This window comes from Varanus komodoensis, unplaced genomic scaffold, assembly GCF_004798865.1.
Source record: "Varanus komodoensis strain SLA01 unplaced genomic scaffold, ASM479886v1 scaffold18_3, whole genome shotgun sequence".
Classification (NCBI taxonomy): Eukaryota; Metazoa; Chordata; class Lepidosauria; order Squamata; family Varanidae; genus Varanus; species Varanus komodoensis.
In genome coordinates, this window is record NW_025335549.1 from 10,828,006 (window position 1) to 10,845,151 (window position 17,146).

General features: G+C 52.4%; 1 protein-coding gene across 2 annotated transcripts; it reads left to right on the plus strand.

The window, feature by feature from the left end:
- The first annotated feature begins 2,816 nt into the window (after positions 1 to 2,816).
- On the plus strand, positions 2,817 to 16,443 carry SPRY3 (sprouty RTK signaling antagonist 3). 2 transcript variants are annotated; one of them, XM_044427507.1, is made up of 2 exons: positions 2,817 to 2,952; positions 12,290 to 16,443. In XM_044427507.1, exon 2 carries the CDS (start codon positions 12,337 to 12,339, stop codon positions 13,243 to 13,245), a length of 909 nt encoding a protein of 302 aa, XP_044283442.1. In that variant the 5' UTR covers positions 2,817 to 2,952; positions 12,290 to 12,336; the 3' UTR covers positions 13,246 to 16,443. The 2 variants fall into 2 exon arrangements, with proteins under 2 accessions (XP_044283442.1, XP_044283443.1); XM_044427508.1 differs by lacking the exon at positions 2,817 to 2,952 and adding an exon at positions 8,719 to 10,177.
- Positions 16,444 to 17,146: the final 703 nt, after the last annotated feature.

Sequence of the window (17,146 nt, forward strand, 5' to 3'; positions counted from 1 at the left end):
AAAGGAAATGGCTAACTTCAAGAGGTCAAAAATGAATTCAGCCTACTGAATCCAGAGATGGGTGAGGAAATCTGTATGGGTTAAGTCTTATTTTGCTTGTTTATTTTAACAATAATTAAGAATGAGAATAAAGCAATGTTCTTTGGGTCAGCTTATTAAACTGTCATTGTAACCTTTAACTTTTCAACAGAAGCCCATTGCCTTTCTGACTGAAACCCTTGAATCTACTAAAAAGGGGCTTCAGAAAAATGTGAAACATCCCAAGTAAAATGGGGGAAAAAACAAACCAAAAACACAAATCAGATCACCAAGAACTAACAGCATACTCTGTGGCCATGCAATGCTTGAAATCTTATCTCACCTCATTCATCCAAATCCTGTGCATACATGTTTATTCAAAAATAAGTTCTGTGCTGTTCATGGGATCTTATATCCAGCTAAACTGGCAGTGAGTGCCATTCAAAGATTGCTTAGCAGGCATCAGCCCCATTGAACTCCATGTGGCTTCCTTCTAACGAAACATGAATAGGATTTGGACTGTAAAATTGCACACCAGCTGCAATTCTATGCAGAACTGCCTGAAAGAAAGCTTACATAAAATATAATAACAGTGCTCTTTGAGCCTTTCCTGCACTGCCTGTGAGCATTCATGAGCACAGTTAATGCAGGATAGAAAGCAAAGGAAATGTTTGCGAAAACAGAATATGCACAATGTCACCATGTGGATCCATGATTCCACATTCTTGCCCCCTTGCAAGATGCCCCATTCCATCCCCTGAATTTTCCAGCACTCCTCCAACATTTCATGGCCTCTGAGCAAGCTCAGTCTCTGTTCGGCCAAGTGTGCTTTCCCCCATTTCCCCCTGGTTTAGGGTTCTCCCAAGCCCAGGGTGAGTCCAAGGCAGTCTGGTGCCGGAGGGAGAACAACCGATGGTATTTGCCAAGTCCTAACACAGCAAATCCAAGCCTAGCCAAGCTTTTCCGGCACCGGAGCCAGAAAATCTCATAGGCACTTTGTCCTTCCCAGGAAGTCCAAACACAACAACAGTAAATGAAATAACTAACAATTTGATGACCTTTCTTGACGCCCCAAATCAGCAGCAGGAGGCAGAGATGTGCTGATCCAATAGTTCTGTCTGGTGCATGGATGCTGCCATTTTGGCTATGTAAGGACTGATACTCAGAGAATTGATATTGTTATTAATATTACATATGATCCCAGTGCTCTCACTAAGAGAGGCTCTGCATGCCAATGAAAGCAGAAGAATTTCTTCAAAGGAATCACTTTCAGGTTGATCTGTGTGTACGGTGATCTGTAACAGTCTTCCCTAATTTGGTGCCTGCTGAGGTTTTGGATGACAGCTTGCATGACTCCTGCTCATGGAACATGTTGGCTGGGGCTGATGGGAGCTGTGGTTCAACTCATCCACAGACAGCAAGAGCTGGGGGAAGGCTGGACTAGAATTAGACTATAAACTACATAGTGGCCTAGGTTTGCGTGCCTACATTCCAGTCGCTCCATCTTGAATGAACAGCTTTCACATAGCACATTGAGTGCACACTTGGCTCATTGCTGTCAGAAGTGAAAGTGCTTTTGAGACGTCACCTAAGAAAATGCCCCCCCCCCCATGCTGTGGGAAAAAAAGAGGTTTTTCTTGTCGACTGCAGATCAAGCCCCTCTTTCCAACTTTTGGAATGGGAGGAAAACCTCCAGAGAGCTGGAGAAAATATAGGAGGGTGTGGGCAGAAAGATCCCAAAGAGTTTGGCCTCAGGTCCTGAGGTTCTGTGCCCATTTTAAGTCTTAGAGCAATCCTTTGTGTTCCTGGCAAGGGAATCCTGGGAGCTGCAGGGCTTTGTCTGCTTAAAACTACATAGACTGGCACCTTAAGAGGAAGATTCTTGAGCAGTAACAATAGTATAGGAACAAAAATAACCTGCCTCGTAAATCTCACTTTCTAACACAAGATGGAAACCCTTCTTTTCTTTGGCTGCAATTGCTGACTAGTGAGAGAACTCTGCATATACTCCGAAGCACCCTCATCTTTTAATGTTGGGAGAGCAAGGCTGACCATTCTCTGATACTGTGTCTTCTTCCAGATTATATACTTTAGTGAGTCCTTGCAGCCAGAGGGGGGCTACCTGTCCAGGAGAAAGTTTCTCTTGTCACTGGAAGCAGCCCATGACTGATAGAATTTTTCTTTTCCTCTTGCAAAAAGGCAACAAATAAATAAATGAAGGGGATTCTCAATATCGGTGCCAGCATAAACGCACACGTCTCCTTACTTGGAAGCCCTCGGATTGGTTCCGCTCATTCTGATCGAGACTTTGCACATGCTCAGTGGTCCTCTCGTCTAAACAAGACCAACCACAGCAACTTCGCATGGTTTAAGCCGCGGTGGTAAGTCCCGGATTCCGGGCACGGCGGGAAGGCGATCCCAGGGCAGAGGCTGCGCCGCGGCTGTCTCGCTCGTTGCAGGCCTGGGTGGAAGGCGCGGGCGAGCAGCATCCAGCAGCGCGACCCCTTTGGGGACAGCTAATGGGCCGATTCCATTTCAACTGAATGACGCCACTGGGGCAGCATTAAGAGCTCCGGGAAAGGAAGCGCAGGAGGGAGGGGCGGCTGGGGGGGAGAGAGGGAGGGAGGGGGGAGACGCGGCGGGGCGGGGCCACGGAGAGCCCGCCCTCCCTCCCCTCGCGCCCTCCATTCACAAGCGCGCACGGGAGAGCGGCTACATTCACAAAAATAGCTCCACGCGCCGCAGCCGGCGCCTCCCCTTTGAAGGCTGGCCCGGTCCGAAAGGGAGGGCTCTCCCCGCTCGCCTATCCTGGCGCGACTTCGCTCCCCTGTAGACGGCGATCCGGTCCCGGGCGCTGCGGCTCCCCGGCTCCCCGGCCTCCCTCGGAGAGGAGCGCGCCCAGCCAGCCGCCCGCCGACCTGGAGCTGCCTCGAGGTGAGCGCCCGCGAGGTCCTGCGAGGGCGCCGCGGCGCCGGCCGGCCGCAGGCTCGGGGATCCTCTGCGCCGAAGGCTTCCGCGCTTTTCAGACGGGGCTGGGACTGCCTGTCGCGCCTGGCGTCTACCGGGCGCTGGGAGAGGCGCGTTCTGCTCCCGGCGCGCAAGCTTTCGCGTTCGACAGAGCTCTTCGTCGGCGGGCCTCGGAGAGCGGAGCCCTCGGATGGCGCGGGGAGTGGGCTTTGCGGTCGGGGAGAAGCAAGAGCCGTCGGGAAAGGCAGCTGTGGAGGCAGGAGGAGCCAGCGCCGACCCCTTGCAGCGGCGGGACTCGACGGCTCCCTGACCTACCGGGCCTGCTGGCGGCTCCTTGCTTCCCACGCTACCTGGCCGCCAGGATCCTCCCCTGGGCGCTCTTTGAGAGGCTTGGGGTGACTTTGGAGAGGCGGGGAGCAACCGGTGGAGTGGGAAGGGGGGTTGCTCGCCGGGGGTGATCTCCGTGTGAGCTGGCGGGGAGAGGTACCTGACGACCTTGGCGCACGCGCGTGTCCGTGCGGCCCGTCCCGGGGTCCCATTGCGTATAGCTGGGCGGAGGGCGTGATCGTCGGGTGCCGGGCGTCTCTCTTTGCGAGCGCGGAGACAGAGGGGGCTGTGCTGGAGGCAGCGGCTTCCTTGCTCCTCTGGTCTGCGTGACGAGGTCCGACGGAGGTGCCAGAAGAGCTGCGCCTTCCCCGAGAGCCCCCCTCGCTGGCCAGGCTGTTCGCTTTCCGGATCTGGCGCCCTCCAGACGTGCTGGACGACAACTCCCGGTGTGCACCGAGTGACCTAGACGGCTTGGCCCGGATAGTGCGGGACGCCGCTTGTCCTGGGGCCGGTGCCGTAGAGCGCTGGCACACGTTAGGGAAAGACTTTAGCGCATGCCGCCCTCGAATATTTCCTGCACCTTCCTGGAACACAGGGAGATGCCTTTACTGGGTCTTTCTAGCCAGGGGCTTGCCAGGGTTTCCTGAAGGAGTTTTCGAGTCTTCCCGGTAAATGCCAGGACCGATCCTGAGACGTTCTGCATGCGGAGAGCCCTTCCCCATTCTAGTTTCCCCAGCTTCCAGATGCACTATTTTGCATTTGATTTCAGGGGCGGGTATCAGGTTTGTGGGACCTGCTCTTTTTAGTGCCTGGAACCTTGAGAGCTGCTCAAAGGCATACTTGGCATTAATCTCCTGAAGGGTAACCAAATTCGTCTGTTGATGCAAAAACTTCACGAGTTCCGTGGCACCTCAGAGACCTGCATACTCTCTGTGACATAAGCTGTCATAGACCAGTCTGCCAAAGCTAGTGCCATAAGATCAGGCTTTTAAAGAGGCACAGGACTGAATGCTGTTTTCACTTTAAAATTAAATAGTCCAGGAATCTCTTCAGAGCATCATGACCGAATAGGCAGAATCCCACTCCGTGGGTGTGTATGTGTGTAATTGTGCCTCTGGATATTGGAGATCTTTCGGGGCTTCTGCAAATCATACCCAGATCGACCCTTCATTCAGATCTAGCATTGGCTCACTCCTGCTGTATTGCACAGTGAAACCCTTTTCTTCCCTGTCAATGATATTTGCCACCCCATTAATTCACCCAAACTAGTTTTTCTGGACTTAACCGTGATGCAAATGCCCAGCTTGAGAAGTGCTGCGTGCCTCTCTCAGCGCATGGATCTTAAAGAATCAGACAAAGTCATGCATAACCGGTCTATCCAATGACTATTGGCTGTGGCACTGGAAAGAACTGGCCTCTTGCTTCTGAGTAACAAGTAGGAGAAACTGCAAAAGCAGGGGCCAGACCCACTCAGATTCATGGCTTGTGAACTTCCACCAGGTATCCTGACTGGCTGCCTCTTCAAACAGAATGTTGGATGAGGCAGAACATTGATCTCATCCAGCAAACCTCCTTAAATATTTCTGGGAGTAGAGGATCCCTGTGGGCCAGGAGGGAAGAACTTGACTGGTGGTGGATGCACTGGAGGAGGAGTTGGCCGCAGGTCTGTGTCTTAAATAGACCTGGGGTTTACTGGGGGCAGGAGATGTATGGGATTCCACTACCCTCACCTTTCAGGTTTACATAGATTCCAATGGACTGGAGGTAAGGAGTTCTTGAGCCAGCAAAGGGGAGGATGTTGGGCATCTCTGGATTTTTATATGTCAACTTGTAGTGGCAAATGGAGAGCGCTGGTAGAATCCTTCACAAAGCCTGAGAAAGGGGTGGAGGGATGGGTACCCAGTGTGTGTGTGTGGTGACAATCAAGGGTGCTGAAGAAACCATATGGCAATGCTTGATAGTGTGATGGGAGGTTTGTGAGCATGAACATACTGGAGAATTTTCAATGGCTGCAATGGGTATCCTTGTAAAGAGCAGGCAAGGGAACTGGGCAAATGTGAAAACCTGAGAATGCACTATTGAGATTTCTGGCTCTTGAAAGATGTTACGTTCTTTGTACCCATCATAGCAGTTTAGTAAGTTCCTTACTCATTAATGTTAACAATACTATAAAGATTTAGCATTTATTTAAGGAATTAGCAATTTTCAGAATGCTTTGTATATATAATAAGAATAAATCCTTAAAACAGCCTTGCAAGGTAGGCAAGAAGTAATACCCCATGTTGCAGATTGGGGCAGTGGGATAAGGCTGAGAATAGCGGTTTGCTGAAGGACACCTGCGGTGTAATCTCTCGCATGTAGCAAGAAGCAAGTCCTGCTCTGTTCATTTGGGCTCACTCCTATATAAGTATGTAAAGGGCTGCAGTGCTAGTGAGTTTGCAGCTGAGACAAGATTTGAATGAGAGATTTCAGGCTTGCAGTTCGCATTTTTCGCCCTGTGCTATATTGTCATTCATTTATTCTGAGTTGGCATTCTGATTTATTCAGATGTGAGGGAGATGGCAGTACAAAGTATTGAAATTCTTTCAACTGGACCACGCCCCTGTGGACAGAATTAAGATGGCATTTGAAAAAAAGATGCTCTTGGGAAAGAACCATGGTTACTTTGTTGAATATGGAGGGCATGAAGGTGCTGTTTCATGTTTTTAAAACAGAGGAGTTGTTACATGTTTAAACTCCTCTCTGTTTGTACCTGAATGCTCAACATCACAAGCAGTTTCAAGCTTCCTGTTGCTGAAAAGCCACTTCGGTCTAAATCAGCCTTCATCCCCAATCTGGTGCCCTCCAGCTGTTTTAGACTGCAACTCCAATCATCCTCAACCAGTCCAACACATCCTGAAAGCTCCAGGTTGGGGAAGAAGCAACCTGCAGACATGAAAAGCTTGCATTCTTTTATTAGGTCAACCCTCTGCCAGCATGAAATATCGCCTTGCCCATTTCTTTTTCATCTTTTTTTCCTTTTAATTAACTGAGCAGCTAAAAATTGAACAGGGCTAAATCTAGAAAGCTACCAGATCAGGGGCATTCCTAGATGATGTTTAAGTTAGGTTAAGCTGCTTCCTCCTCCCTACCTGCTCCTGATTGTAGGGACAGCTGCAATGAACAGCCTGTTTCCTTGTGTAAAAAATGCAAGCAGGATAGCAAGTCAAAAGTGTGTGTGATACAACAGGACAGAATCCTGGGCAGCCTGTGAATTGGGCGTAGCAACAGTCAGTGGCTTGCAATTTGGAGAGGGAAACAGAAGTGCAGGGGCTCAAGCCCATCCGGAAACGCCGCTTGTATCCGTAATCTCTGATTTAGGTGGGGGAGGCCGCACTGGATGAGCAGCGACTGCGAATGTTCGTGTGGATGCTCTGGAGCACTTCCTTCGGAAATATGCTCCGGTACTTACATTTTGATTTGGAAGACTGGGTGGCAGAGCGGAGACTTGGGGGTGGGAAGCTACCCTTCCTAGTTGCCCATCTCCTGCCACCTGTCTGGTTGTGGAATCTCAGTAGCTGGAGGCAGAGGGGTGTGCCCTGTCTTTCCGGAGAGAGCAAAAGAGGTTGCCAGTCCTATCTCCCAGTCACTGCTTTTCACATCCTTTTCAATGACTTAGTCTGTAGCAACATCCTCTCTCAGCTGCTGTGACTGCCAACTCCCTTCTATTCACCCTCTGCCTCTTTTCTCCCTTTCCCTTCACTGCAGTATCTATTTCAGTCCCTCCTGCTGGCTGGATTGGATTCATCACATCCGGAATGGCAAACAATTTATTGTCATTCAATCCTCCCCTCTCTTCCCCCACCCTTCCACAATTCTGTTTGATGCTGAAGAATTTTTCTGGGTCCTAGTGACTATCCAGCCAAAGCTTGGTGCACTGGGACAGCATTCCTATATAATTGGAAGACTGTTTATCTGGAACATAAGAGCCATCTTCTACCCAGCTGGGCCTCTGATCTGTTCAGCCAAGCAAAGTTTTTGTTTTTGCCTTCGCTGATTTGGTACCGTCCTGATCTTTGGGGCCTCGACTCCCATCAGCTTCCAGGCAGTGTGGCAAATGGGAAGGGATTCCTGGAGTTACAGTCCAAAACTTCTGGGCTGAGGAAGGCCAGGCTATGTTAAAGGCCATGGCTATCCAACGTTCAGCAGGCCCTTTCCCTGCTCTTCCAGGAGAATCCATGAACTGAAACAGAGCACTTCTGCATTCAGACTTTGTGATGTAGGTGTGGCCCATAGATTGAAAATCTATGCTGAGAAAAACTGGCATGGTCCATATATGTTTAAACTTGTTCCTGTGATCTTAAGGGCTAGAAGCTTTCTATTTCTAACTTTTCTTGGAAAATGGAGACTTCCAGGCTGCCACATCTTTATTGTGGCTGTGCATTTAAGTCTAAGCTTCAGCCTGTGGGCAGAATGATGGGATAGCTGGTTCCTTGTAGCAGTATTGTACCCATGTTCCACTAATGGCTTTCCCAGTTTTTTTGTATTTATTCCCAAACTGGCTGGCTGAGTAGAAGATTTGGAATACTTTACAGGTGCCACCCTATACATGTTTGGACAGAAAAAATCCTTCAGCTTCCAGCATTTCTCAGCCAGGGGTGCCTTCAGAGACCTCTGTCTCTCCTAATAACAGAACCCAGGATCATCCTGTGAAGATGAATGGTGGGAGACCCAGGACAGATAAAAGAAAGCACTTCACACAACCCACGAGTCAAACTCTACAACTTGTTACCCCAGATGCAGTGCTGACTGCCAACTTGCTTGGCTGTAAAAGGGGATTGGGGTCCCGCATGGAGAATCGGTCTGCCGATTGCCTCTACTCAGAATAGCCGAATGTCCCCTCCAAGGTCAGGGCAGCATGGTGCTGTGTCCATTTCTGGGAGGCCGCCATTGCGCTTATGCTCTGCCCGTGCAATTTCCTGGGGCATTTGGTCCACCAGTAAGGGGAAACTGTGCTAAACTACATCGGTCTTTGGCCTGCTCATTTTGTGCCACCACCCTATCTGCAGAGCTTCAGAGGGAGACCAGAGCTTCACAGGGAGTCTTCTTCAGTTTTAGCCCTCCTATGTTTTCCCTTGTTGCCTCTGTCCGCCCCACCCCCAAGCAAAATAATATTTATGGAGGAAAAGATGGAACAGCTGCCCAGTTCCTTTTGATAGGTGCTGCTGGGAGCCATCCTCTCTCTGGAAGCATCCTTGATCGAAGGCTTCATAGCAAGAGCTGGCTGAGAGATGACACGGAGCTGATTTTCACCAGCTCAGGTGGGGTTGCTCTGGACCTAAAGAGGGGCTCTCTTGCCTTGGGACATCCAAGGGTGTGGGGTTCAGCAAATGCAGGCTCCCAGTGGGGCTGGTGGCTCCGGTGTCAGTGGGGCAGTGGATTCTCCCTGGGTTGCATCCTGAATCTCACAGGAGCTATCCGTGGTGCCGGCCCCCAGTGGCAAAACCATTTCAGCACCAAGGAGAGCTCCCCAGAGGTTGCGACCACCGCTCAGAAGGCCTGCCTTCCTCCACCCACCCAGCGGGGGCCCAGCCTCCCCAGCCCGTATTGCTCCCTGCTCTGCCATTGCTGCTGGCTGCTCTCCCACTTCCCTGGACGCCAAGGCTTGTGCTGGAGCTAGCTTTCCCTGCCTGCTGTAGCCGCCCCTACTGCCCATTTCTGCCTTTGGACTGCCCTGGACAGCTGGGAGTGTGAAAGCCTGGCACACTCGGCAAGGAGGACATGCGGATGGCCAGCCATGCCACTGTGTCGAGAGCAGCAAAGGTCTTGTGGCTGGGGGATGGTGGGAGATGTAGTCCAGCACACCTGGATGGAATCCAGCGGTGGAACACTCAGGTCCAGAAGGCAAAGAGGAAAGATGGGGCTGCAGAAAGACTTGTGGTGTGGGGGAAGGTAAGGGGAGGAGGGGGACCTAAGCAAGATGCTTTCAGTGGGGAGGGCTCCTCTTCCCAAGAGCATCTGCCTGCTCCTTCTTACCTGTGGTGAACTGCCTTTCAATTTTGGTGTGCAGGTCCTACGTATGTAAAAAAATCATTACTGTACACTTACATTGGGAATGCAGTGTACAAATCTGAGACTGTACACCATTCTGAGAGTTTTTACTATAGAACGGAATATAAAAGCTCTAACTAAATAAATTTGCATGGCTTTGCTTTTCTGTTGGTGAAAGCCAAGAGAGATGGAGTGGAACAGCCAAACACTTCTGGTCGCTCTTCTTGCACCCTTCACTGCTTACTGGCTGTGGAATAACGGGCAAACAAGCCACAACGAGGAGTAGGGAAAACAGTAGGGCAGGAGCCTGCAGAGATTGGCAAGGGGGGCTTAGGATGCGACAATCGGCCTATAACAGAAAATGGGAGGAAGAATAGCCACACAGGCTTGTGTGCAGAGAGGAGAAAATTCTACCCTCCCGTTCCTACAAGGAACCCTTGGTGACTCCATTTTTCTGTTTCTCTCCATTTTAGCCTCACAGCCAGAACCCCACGAGGCAGGTTAGGCTAACAGATGGGCCCTAAGTCACCCTGCGAGCTTCCTGGAGAGGGAGGACTGGAACCCAGCTCTCTTGCACCCCAGTCTAGCACGCCAGCCATTATGCCACCCTGGCCCCCCAGCTGGCCTCCTTGGTGGACAAAAAATCAGGGCTCGAGCGATCTTCGAGTTGTGCACCCTGCTCCAAAAAGCCGCTAACCTTCTTCTTTTCTTTGGCTAGGATCCATTGGGGAGCAGGTCTGCCAAAGCCATCCCTAGGCTCGTAAGATTGTACACCAAGGCTGTTGCCATGTGTCTGGTGAAGGAGAGCTCTTCTGCCCACCCTCAGGTGCTGAAGGTTAGCACAGGTGCACCGACATGCCTCCCCACTGGCAATGCTGGCCAGAGTGATGGGAGTTGTAGGCCCAGACCTCTGGAAAGCCACATGTTGCCCACCGCTGCCCTGGCACATGATCTCCAGTTGAAACGAAGCTGCGTCCCCCCTTGTTGCCGCTCTCCTTCCAGCCTGCCCTTTTCTGGAGGCACAAACATTTTCAACATACCTCGGGCTGGCAGCTTTTTTTTCCCCTTTGGTGGGAAGAATGCCTAAATTAGCCCGGGCTTTTAGCAATCAAAGGAAGATGCTTCTTGATCTTTGCTCTTCTTCAAGGTCAACCTGGCTAACAGAAATCAATATTCCTCCTGCCTCTTTTCTCCCCTGCCCCCTGCATGTTGTACTCGCTCAGGCTGCTTTTGTTACCGGCTGCATCTTGGCTTCATTGACTTGAGCCTCACTTTCCGATCGAGGGGCTGGCTCGCCGACCTTCAGCAGGCAGCCCCTTCCTCTGGTGGGGAGGGGTTGAGGGGGAGCCCCCAGGTGGGAGAGCAGGCTGGCCAAGTGCATCCAAGAGCCACCCCCACCACCCCCAAGAGCTGGGGAGGGGGCTAGCCGCTGATTTTAATAGACTTGTGCTGCCCTGTATTAAGCAAGTGTTTGTCCCCCTATCCCCTCACCTTTCCCTGATCTGGAAGAGCCCTCTGTAGTGTGTGTGCACACATGTGTGCATGTTCGTTTGCACATGCGTGTGATGAATGGAACGACTCCCAAGCTCCTGGTTATCATGCCTGGCATTGCTGAGGAGCAGGGGTGCCGGATGCACAGCCCTTCAGTTGCTAGTGGATTGCAGGCCCCATTGTCCCTGGCTTTCTAACAGCCTAGTAGGGCCGATAGAGTTGCACCCCAGCAGCACTGGGGGGGGGGGCACACCTGTGCAGGTAGCAGTGGCTGACCTGGGGGCAGTGGATCCAGGGGGGCTGCAGCACTTCTGCAGTATGGCTGGCTTCCCTGTGTAAGCCGTTGGTGTGTGGGCAGGGCCGTCTTCACGCACGGGCCTGATGGGCACTTGCCCGTGGGCCCCAAATAATCTGTGTCTGTTAACCCTTGGAAAATGGGAAGACTTCCAAAATTAACAGTAGTTGCAGTTGTCGTAGGGGCCCCAGTACACGGCTTTGCCCGGGGCCCATCATGCTGTCAAGACAGCCCTGTGTGTGGGTGTCTTTCCAGATGCTTTCCTGGGTGCCCTTGGGTGCCTCTTCTCTCTGTGTGCAGGGGCTTGTCTCAGTCTACCAAGAGGCACCCCAAGGTGCTGGCTTGGAGGAAAGCTGTGCCCGGAGTGCAGGGTGCGCAGGAGCTTTCCCATAAATGGTGCCATGAGCTGGAGCATTCAGGAATTTGACTCTCCTGTTATTCACCCCAGAGCAAGACTGCAGCCTGTTCTCTTACAGGAGCCTTCTCCAACTCAAACACACCTGCTCTTCCAGATGTGGTGGGTAACATCACCCCTCACCCCAGCCCGCACTGAGCTTCTGGTTGGGAATGATGGGAGTTGTAGTCCAGTGCGTCTGAGAAAGCATGGGGTTGGGGAAATCTCTCTGGAGGGTCTCATGGGAAGCAGAGGGTGTGTGAAATGCAAAACAAGGATTGTGGGTTCCCTCCACTCTCTCTGCCCTGCTCTGTTTAGTTCTTTGGAAAAGCCGTTTGCTGCTTCTTTTTGCTTTAGTTCTCCCCTGCCTGGAACATGAGGGTGGGGTTTCCTTGCCTCTTGGATAGGCTACGGATCTCGGGCATTCTGGAGATTTCCAGCGATTCTGGGCTGTGGTGTGCATAAAAATGCTGCTAATGGGGATGATGGTTTTGGAAGTTCCAGCCAGTAGTTCTAAGAGCGCCAACTAGGCCTTGCTGTGGAAGTGGAGGTTCTAGTTCAGCTGCAACATGGATCTGCGTTTCCTTCTCCTTTCTTAAAACCTCCTGATCTGGGCCTTTGGCCAGAGCATGGAGTTCCCTTCCGTGCCCCTTGCTCTTAGCTTCTCACCCACCTCAGCAATATCTCGGCCCATCATTTACCATCATTATTAACCAGAGTCGTTGTGTTTTCCCTTCTTGTTTTGCTCTCTGCACCTTCTCCTGCAGGGCCTTCTGATGTTCTCTGTTGAACTGCGACTTCCTCCTTCCCCAGAATGCCCCTCGTGTCCGGCACCGCTGAGCCCAGCTCCGAAGAGATCATGGACCCCGTGCCCGAAGAGATCCAGCAGGTCCTTTCCATCGACCGGATCTGTGCCATCCGGGCCACAAATGATTATGTGGAGAGACCGCCCTTTGCCAAGCCAGCACCCCCCATCCTTCCCCTGTCGCAGCCGCTCCAGCCAGCCCACAAGCCAGAGGTGACTCAGGAGCGCCTGATGTCCTCCGTCTTCCAGGACCTTCACGGCAGCCAGGGCCTGCCCCTTCCGCAGCCCCTGAGCCATTCCAGCACCGCCAGCTCGATCTCACACAGCACCTCTGCCTCGGAGCAGCGGCTTCTTGGGGGCATCACGCCCTCGCACTCGGGGAACTCGCTAATCCGGACGCAGCCCCGGGCGGGTGACTCGAAGCCCGAGGAGCTTCTGAAGGCCACGGCCGGGAAATCCGCCTTCCACGCGGGCCACATCTTCATCTGCGAAGAGTGTGGCCACTGCAAGTGCGCCCACTGCGCTGCCGCCCGCAGCTTGCCCTCCTGCTGGCTTTGCAACCAGCGCTGCCTCTGCTCTCCAGAGAACCTCATTGACTACGGGACCTGCCTGTGCTGCGTCAAGGGCATCTTTTATCACTGCTCCTCGGACGACGAGGACACCTGTGCCGATGACCCCTGCTCTTGCGTCCCTGGATCGTGCTGCGCCCGCTGGGTGGCCATGGGCTTCCTCTCTTTGCTCATGCCCTGCCTCTGCTGCTACTTCCCCACCTTGGGCTGCCTCAAACTGTGCCAGCGGGGCTACGATGCCGTGAAACGGCCCGGCTGCCGCTGCCAGAATCACACCAACACGGTCTGTCGGAAGATCTCCTCCACAAGTGGAGCGACTTTCCCCAAGGCCTTGGACAAACCAGTATGACTTCTCCTGGGAAAGGGGGAAGGGAAAAAAATGGCTGTCCTCCTCCTCCTCCTCCTCCTCCTCTTCCCCCCCGCTTCCATCCCCACCACCACTGTCGCCACCACCCTCTTCTTCAGCTTGCCCTGCTGAAAGGCTCCAGCAAAGCACAGATGGAGCGGCTGGCCAGCCACGGAAGCCCCTGTGGAAGGCCGGTGCTTGCTCTGCTGTGGAGGATGCCATTCGTCCCCACTGGTCCCGGCTGGAGCTGCTAGGGTTCCATGTATTTCAGCAACGGCGGGACAGGTGGGATGGGAACGGAGGCGCCACGGCCACAGGGAGGGGTGTTTGTGTGTGTGCGTGGATAGGAAGGGTGGCTTTCCATGTGATGGTTCAGCCGTCTGCGGTGGCTCCCAAAAAGGGAAAGGCAAAGGGCATTGCACTCAAGCGCTGTGCTTTCCCAGGGTCAGGCCATCCTATAGCGAAGTTCTCACACTTTCTTTCTTGCGTGATCCTCCCCAACTGGCTTGCCTCTTGTCCTTCCCCCGGCAGCGCGACTAGCAGAGATGCAGAGGCTAGCAGACCATAGCAAGGGAAAGGTGACCAGACTGGATGCAAGGCTATGTCCGTGGCTGTGCAAAGCTGAGGAAGGTGGATGCTGCCCTGGAAATCAGCTGGGGAAGAGGCTGATAGGTTAGGGTCGAGTCTCTTTTGAACGGTAGAGCCTCTTAAACAGGTTTTTGGTGTGGTAAACCCTGGCTAGCTGCAGAGACAATGAGGCTGTGTTAGGGCAGGGTCTCATGCAACCTGTTACCCACAGTCAGAAGTTGTCCGAGGTGAGGATGAGATGGGGAAAAAGCTGCCTTCCTTCCCAGGCAGGTTGGCTCCTGCATACCTGTGAGCAGAAGGCCAGGGTGACTTGCTTCGCTGGATTTTAATTTTGCCCCGGTTCTGCTAATGGGCCTGCAGAAGCTGCCTGCTGCTCCTTTCAGCCTGTCTGTCGCTTGCATGTCCCAGCATCACTCTTTGCTGTACAGACAAGCAGGTTCTTTCAGGGCAGCACTTTTAAGAGCCTGGGTGCACCTTCTTTTTTAAGCAAAGGGTGAATGATCAAGGCAAAAAGCCGAAGCTCAGAGGAAAGATTGCTCATTGCACACCTTCCCATGCCAGAAGGTTTTAGCTGTGGGGCCATAGTTTGGTGGCAGAGATCTGCTTGACATCTCCAGGTAGGACTGGGAGAACCCCTGTCTGATTCCTGGAGAGAACTGCCGGTCAATTTTAAGGGCCATGGGTGAGAACAGGCCTTGGATTGAGCCATATTTGCATGCCGGCTGTTCCCATGGCTCTGCTGGTTTGGGCTGGCGGATAGCAAAACATCTGTAGGGCCACGAGTTGCCCTCTCCTGGGTTAAAAGTATAACTCCCAACTGGGGGGTGTGATGGACAAGGCACGTTCTGTGCAAGACTGCGCCGAGTATCCATCTGCGCTGCCAGTCTTCTGCCTAGCCTCGGTCCTGATGGATGAGTGAGGGTGGCGTGGCATGACGGTTCTAGAAGGTTCTGTCTGGGCAAGGCTGTCCTCTGTGGAGCAACGGGGAGCAGAGTGATGGGTTGCAGCTGTGGAAGGCCCAGTTCCACCCCCAACACCTGCCGGTGGGGCCAGTCGGTGTAGACAATGCCACCTGGAGCATCCCTATGCAGTAGCTTCCGACCTTTCTTCAGGCGTTTCCTTAAGAGGAAGAGCAGCACCAGCCAGCTCTGCGTATCCCCTGCACATGTTCAGTTGCTGGGCAAATCGGCTGCTTCTGAGGTGGAGGGAGACTGTGTCCCCTGGTCGCCCTGGGGGGGCCGCAGGTGGCAAAGTGTGTGGCTCAGGTGCTCGTCCTTTCCTGCAAGTTGGCCGGATCGATTGGTGCTGGACCGAGAGAGTGAGAGGAGGGCCAGGACTGTCCAGCCTGGCATCCCAGGTGCATGCACGATGGTCCATGGTCACAAGGCAGGACTGCGTAACTCTTGCCCCATGGGAGGGTGCAGCCTGAGGTCAGTCCAGTGACAGTCCAGCACTCACAGGGACGCGGGAGGCTGTCTTGTAGCAAGCCGTGCCGTGCCCTCGGCTCCTCCAGCTCGGCCTTGTTGGCATTGAACACAGCAATGGCTCTCCAGGGTGTCCGGGCAGGAGCTTTCTTTCCCGTCAGTGGAGGACTGAACCGGGTGTCCCTCACATGCAGAACATCCGTTTGGCCCCTGTGCCTGCCCTCCCCTCATCCCCGGTCGGCAGCAGAAGCGGAATGGCAACGGGCCACCCGTGGGCTTGTTGGGCCACCTGTGGCTTGGGCATCCCGCAGATCAGCCCTTCCCAAGACCACCCAGTCATGGAATCCTGTCCTGCCAACTCTGGCAGCCGCACGTCTTCTGCTGGCTGTCCCAGTTTGGGACTATTGCAAAAGAGGTCTTCTCTTGAGGACTTGAAAGCAATTGGGAGGCTACTTACCCCATCTCGAATTCTAATTTCTACCAAAAATGCTCCCTTTCTGGGGCAGAGGTGGCCAAAGAGAATAGGCCACTGCTTCTGCTGTGGTCAGAAGGCGGAGTCCAAACCGTTCATGCTAGAAAATGAGCCGTGTGGTTGGGTGAAAGGGTGCAGCAGCTGCTCTGCACTCAATATCGCTTGTGTGCATGGCGGAAAGAATGCTTGGAGGGCTTTGGCCCATGGAATCTCTGGGTCTGAAGACTCTTGTTTGGGTCAGGATGGCTATTGTAGTGATCGGTTTATTTTCTCCTTTCAAAGACCCTCCCCTTCCACTTGAGTTCTGTAAGGAACTGAGCACCACGGACTGGAGCGTTCTCTCCTCAGTCAGGCATTTATAGAGTGTGTCCTCAAATTTTTGTTTCCCCTACCTTGCCTTATATAAAGCATAATATCTGCTCATAATGTATCTCCTTGTTTGTTGTATATATTTTTTTAACTGCATTCTTCCCATTAAAACAAAAGCATAATATTTATTTGAGAAGTTTATTTTAAAGTTCTAAAGGCAATGCATCCTAATGTATTTATTATAACCTCTTGGTTGTACATCTCTTTCCCCCACACCTCTCTCTTTCTCTTGCAAATCTAATTAAGCTGTTATTGAACACTGCTGAAGTGAAAGAAATGATTCTATGGGTGGTGTTTCAAACCACGATCAAAGCAACTATTCAATAAAATATATATATAAATTTTGAATCTTTCTCTCTTTTTCTGGTCTTGTGGGCAGGGAAATAAAGTGTGGTGTGCCACCAATCTAGCGCCCCAAATATTGATGTATGGCAATTCCCACCATTCCTGGACATTGACCCTTCTAGCCAAGGATGACAAAGGTTACGGTCCAACAATACTTGGAGATCCCAAGCCAAGGAAGGCCATGCTAGAGAAATGTACCGCTGCAGTGGATCATATCTCAAACCAGGTCCCCGAATCCAGAAGGCCACAAGTTGGTCCTCTTTCAAAGGACCTGTGGAAGCAAGGCCTGGAGAGACGTCTGCTCTAGACCCCATGTTTATAATGGGTTGGATCAAGATTACAGTCATCAAGTTGGGAGGGATCTTGGAGATCATCTAAAGGAGCTTTCCCCCAGCCTGGTGCTCATTAGATATCTTGGACTGTAATTCCCAAGATTCCTGGCAAATGGCAATGCTGGCTGAGGCTGATGGGATCTGCAGTCCAAAATGTCAGGAAGGAAACCAGTTGGAGAAAGCCATTCTGTGTCAGCTCAGTGCAGTGGCTTTGCAACAGCAGCGGTCGTTCAGCATCTTTTCTCGTGTTTCACCCAAATCTAATTCCCTGCCATTTCCACCCACCAGCTCCTACTCCTGTCCTCTGGAGCAATGGTGACCATCTCTCTTTTGTCTGCTGTGTAACCGTCCTTTGGATATTTGAAAACGTCTGT